The 5,747-nt window shown below is 36.0% G+C and overlaps 1 protein-coding gene across 1 annotated transcript; it reads right to left on the bottom strand.

The window, feature by feature from the left end:
• Window positions 1-505: 505 nt before the first annotated feature.
• LOC125177915 lies at window positions 506-5,290 on the bottom strand (the record flags this gene model as incomplete). The annotated part of the gene is made up of 4 exons (XM_047880589.1): window positions 5,185-5,290; window positions 4,445-4,474; window positions 1,375-1,551; window positions 506-607 (listed from the first exon to the last, which is right to left on the bottom strand). Coding segments are annotated over exons 1-4 (358 nt in total), but the record flags the coding sequence as incomplete, so codon positions are not given.
• Window positions 5,291-5,747: the final 457 nt, after the last annotated feature.

Genomic DNA, 5,747 nt, shown 5'->3' with positions numbered 1-5,747 from the left:
CAACCACATTCACAACCGGCCATCTGCAACCACATACGCAACGGGCCATCTGCAACCACATACACAACCGGCCATCTGCAACCACATACACAACCAGCCATCTGCAACCACATTCACAACCGGCCATCTGCAACCACATACATAACCGGCCATCTGCAACCACATACATAACCGGCCATCTGCAACCACATACATAACTGGCCATCTGCAACCACATACATAACCGGCCATCTGCAACCACATACATAACCGGCCATCTGCAACCACATACATAACCGGCCATCTGCAACCACATACACAACCGGCCATCTGCAACCACATACATAACCGGCCATCTGCAACCACATACATAACCGGCCATCTGCAACCACATACACAACGGGCCATCTGCAACCACATTCACAACCGGCCATCTGCAACCACATACACAACCGGCCATCTGCAACCACATTCACAACCGGCCATCTGCAACCACATACGCAACGGGCCATCTGCAACCACATACACAACCGGCCATCTGCAACCACATTGTTCAAGAACTCGTAGCTGCCTGAGAGTCCACCGCCCCTAATGCGAGGCTTAGTTTTGTATGCAGCTGTCACTGACACTGGAAAATTGTTATTAACTGTATCAATTATTTAAGATGCCACCTAATCCTTCATTTTAGGTTTCCTTTTGAACGCTAGCGTCTTAAACTTGTAAGAATTCAGTAAATATTCTTAAAAAATCCTCCTAGTCCTGCCTAAAAATTTCGCTCGCATTTATGATGGAAATAAGAAACCAATCAGAAAATTTTGCGCTGACTTAGTTTATTTTCAATCAAATTTCAATTTCCCATTTCGACATCGTTAATATTTCCCCCTATTATCATCATATTTAATAAAAAAAATTATGTAAGAAGCAGAGGAAATAAGAAATATATGGGCGCGATATGGAAGAAATAAAATATTAACCTGAAAATCTTTACTGTGAATCATAAAAAAATTCGAATAATTTCTTAACTGAAAGCATTCGTGAAAAAAGCAATGCCGAGTGTTAATTTAAGACAAGTTGGAAGGTCAACATCAAGGGAAATGAATTTGTAGTTTAAAGAATATTACCTATATCTGAAATTGAATTGAGCAATAATAGAGATGGTCGCTGTAAAATTAGTCAGAAGAAGGTATTAGCTATTCATACAAATGATTAATAAATTCGTTTGTTCTGCAAATGAAAAATTGACAAAATGGTCAAACGTCCATTATAAGTTTCTACTATACTAGACTTGAACTCTGTTTCGAGCTTGGATTCTTTGTTTCCTTCTTAATAAATGACTACAACTATAAATTTATATATTTACCACAGCTTAAAATTACCAACATTAAGTGTTCTCACGCGTGTGGTGGTTGTTAACTGCAGTCATGGATGTGGGTACCGTCAGGTAGTCTGTAAATTTGAAGGGCGTGAAGATGGTCCACCAGGCCATGGTGGTTTCCCGCGTAATGATGCTGATGGGCGATTGTTGTCGCCCAGCGCAGTGCAGGGGAAACTCCATCGGCCACGAGTCCTTAGCTATTGAGGGAAATTTCTTCACACATTGAAAATTTAACAAAATTTCCGATTGATTCTGCCCCTATCCAAGGCCGCAGCGCGACTTGCATGTTCTTCGCAATAATTAGATTGCGATAAAAATTTTCAACTGTCATATTCATCAAGTACTATCAATGAGACATAAGTCGAAACTCAGCACATACTTCACTTACCTCTCCGCTCATCACTAAATCCAAGAGTCACTAGAGTGTTTGCAAAAGACATGGTGACTAAAAAGTTGTTATGATCGCGTTAGAAAGATGTGGCTCAGTTTTGTTTTTAAAAAAGATCATTTCTATTGAAGTCTGGCGACTTAATTTCTGTTGCGACGTTATCAGCATTGACAGTCGATTTGTTCGAGACATACTTGTGCCAGATCATTAAGAGTTTTGATCTCTCAGCGACGATCTTCCCATGTGCCTTGTTTACAGGAGAGGTAACCTTCTTTGAGTGGTGCCATCTATCGGTTTGGCTCCGTTTGATTTTTTACTAGGTTATCTTGATTCAATTGTTTACAATGGCTGTCCAAGGACACTGCCTCATGTAAAGAACAACATTCGCCAAGCAACATACACCGCCAATATGCCTCAGCGAGTTGAACGGAACTTCAAAAATCGACTTGACTGAATGCGTTTACAATGCGGCAGTCATTTGTCGAATGTCATCTTTAAAACTAAGTGATAGAGAAATAAATTCGGTAATATGATTTTCAATAAAATTTATATTTTAATGATATAGTTACTAGCTCTTTTTTATTGAGCTGTCAAATCAGGAAGTGAATCACCCTGTATAATTGATCTAAGTAGCTCGTATGACCTATGACTGAAATCCGTCATTACTTGTTCATATCTTCAGCTAGACGTGACAGCTTCCAAAAGCTCGGTTATATAATAATTATTCGTTTATAATGGTATCTATGCAATTCAAATGAAGTCCTAGGTTCATATAGTTAGATCTGTTGTTTTTTATTAGAAATTAATAATTTCCCATGCAGTGTTCGATTTTAAGTGCGGATGCGTCTAAACCTCGTGAGATATTCTTTCCTTCTCACTTTAAATACTAAAATTCCGAAGACAATATAAATTAAAATCACATTTGATCAAACCAAGTTCGATAAACGGCACTAGAGATTTTTCGTCTTAGATTAGAATTATTTTCAAAGGCGATTCGAAATTTGAGTTGTTCCATGAATCAAGCAAACATCAGTATTTCTGATATCAGGCTTAAAGTATTTCTGATATCAGGCTTTAAGTATTTCTGATATCAGGCTTTAAGTATTTCTGATATCAGGCTTTAAGTATTTCTAATATCAGGCTTTAAGTATTTCTGATATTAGGCTTTAAGTAATCCTGATATCAGGCTTTAAGTAATCCTGATATCAGGCTTTAAGTAATCCTGATTTGTGCTATAAAGTGTTGTTTCTCCGTTAATTTGTCTGATTTGTCTTCCGTTTATAGTTTTTTATTGTGGTATTTACTTGCGCTATAGAGTTTTTCGTTTCATCCGAGAAAGGTGGACCTAAATTTGTAACAAATGATTCGATTCAGTTATGATCATCAATATGTAACAAAAATATTTAATTAAATATGTTGACGCGTTTCCAGTCTAAACTTGGTTTATTGATATTTTCGCTCCAATATTGCGGTATTCCTTTACCGTAACGTTATGGCGAAATATATAGGCTGATAATTCCTAAACCTAGACCATTTTATTTTGTTTTTAATTTAATTGTTATTATTTATTAATGCATTGGTGGATTCATGTTGCTTCTTGAATTATTCCACACATTCAAATTATTATTATTCTACACATTTCAAGCTATAAATTGGTTTGCTGCACAGTAATCACGTTCACATCCAATAATCATGTTCGTAAGACTGTCTGCATCTTATAATTCTATTAACTACGTGACTAATGCGATATATTACCGACCCAAGACCTTGGCAGTGAATCAATTTGTGGTTAAGCATTAATATGAACTGAACCTTCTAATTTAAATAAAATCTACATTTTAAGCTAAATGCAAAATAAATCGAACGTCTGTCAACAAAGAGGAATTTGAATGAAATTGAAAATTTAGCAATTAAATTCCGTGAAGTTCCAAAACGAAACTCAAGTTATTGTAACCCAACAACACTCAAATATCTTACAGTAACTGAATGTCCCATTTAACTTGTATTGATACACATAAAAATGCTTCTTCTTAGTCGGCAAATAATGTTCCTACTTTAATCACCCAGAAACATCGAGCGTTTCGATGACAATTTTAACGCCAAACAGTAACATATAAATCACAAGTTCATTTTCATCCGTGTCATTCTCATCTGGCGACATTGACATGGATTTGATCTCGTGTGTTGGAACGAAGAGTTTTTACCACAGTCTGTGCACCACGTCAACATATGTACACATAAAGCAGCAGGTACTTAGACCCATGGTTGAACTATAGTATATATAAGGTTGACCCAAGAGAAGCTCATTTTTGCGTATGTAGTTTGTTGTTCGCTTGTGACGTCACTGATCTCAATGACGTCACTGGCATTAACCAATCACCTAAATGGGTTCAAACCAGTCAACCAATCCGTTATGGGAATGACGGCATTGTTTACGTTTCTCGGCCTCAGTGACGTAACAAGAAAGCTGAACTGAAAGACGGAAATCCTCGTGGGTCAACCTTATATAGTTCAACCATGCTTGGACTGACATTACGTTGTAGGTTCAATAAGTCACGAGGTCATTCCAAATGCATGAGTTTTCAGGAAAGCACGATGACATGTGATCTAGTAAAGAAATAAATTTCCTTTACATGTTTAAATAGCACATTGAACAATAGCTATAATAATAAGACTTAACTCGACATTTTAGCCATACTCACTGTGATAGCTCCAATCCTTCGCTATCACTCCTGAGTGGAATAAAAATACGGACGAGTTAAATTACAATGAAAACGAGAACAAATGAGATTATATGATTTTACCATCAGGATAAAACTACTATTTTACAGTTTCAAATCATTAGCTTAGCAAAACTGTCTATATATGTATCAACGTATCACTTCGGAATTACAATCGAAAAAGTGTTGCCTACTGCGAAACGAAAAATTTAACATTTACACTAACGAAATAAAGAACAATAAAACAATAAAATTATTGCGTATGAAAGCCAATTCAATTAATTTATTTAACTTCATAAAGATATTATTAAACATTTTTCCCCACAATAGTAATTCAGAAAGGTTGGTAGTAGTTTTATCATTATTCGTTTTGTCTGTTACCTAGCAATCAAAGACTGCTTATAAAAATTTTCAAAATTGTTCAAATCTTGAAAGAAAAATTTTCACCATTCACCATTCAAATTATTTTATTAGGCGTTAACGAATTAGGTCGACACGGACACCAAGTGATAACTTCCACTGAGTGATGAAAATATTTACAGCTCGCCGATTAAAACAATTGTACTTCATTTATTGTATGCAAGAATTCATGTTTTGAAACTGTTTCCACCTACGTCAATTCTCAAGAACCGATAAACTATATCGTTCGAGATTAGCAACGATTTAATTACTATATAAAACATGCAATTCTGCTTTCTGTTGGCAGCTACAAAGCAACTTACCATTCAGAAAACATAATACAAAAACACATTGGAGAGCAAGAGCAGCCATCTCGGTGTCCTTATACAACACGACTGGCAGGCTTTGACTGAGCTGCCGCAGGCACCGCAGTTTCAGGGCAAGTGGAAACCGAGAGTTCAGGCGTCTTTTATTATTAGTTGCTTCAGAGGATGTGTTGGACCTAATCAAATAAATTTTTTTCTTTCAGTAGCGACTCAATAAAATCTTGCATTTGCCTCTACATATAAGAATTCCTTTAAACTGCTCCAACAGATCCCAGCTAGTGTATTTTCCTTTTTGATTGAAATTTACATTTTTAGGCTAAGAATCGGAAATCATATAGGTAATTCAACAATGCAACATTGTTTTTTGGAATATTTATATTCTATAGTAGTTGTAAATTATGCGAGATAAGTTGTTAATTAACCTGAACTAACAATAAAACTTTAATCATTCTGAATATCCAGAAAACAAAAAAAAAGGCCCTGAATGGTCAAAGAAGCTTTTCACTGTTAAGGCGAAAATCGATGGGATATAGGAATTAGATTTGAGCAAAGGTTATTAT

This window comes from Hyalella azteca, unplaced genomic scaffold, assembly GCF_000764305.2.
Source record: "Hyalella azteca isolate HAZT.00-mixed unplaced genomic scaffold, Hazt_2.0.2 contig63, whole genome shotgun sequence".
NCBI classification, from domain to species: Eukaryota; Metazoa; Arthropoda; class Malacostraca; order Amphipoda; family Hyalellidae; genus Hyalella; species Hyalella azteca.
Note: the sequence above shows the minus strand (reverse complement) of the source record. Positions and strands in the feature narration are given on the sequence as shown.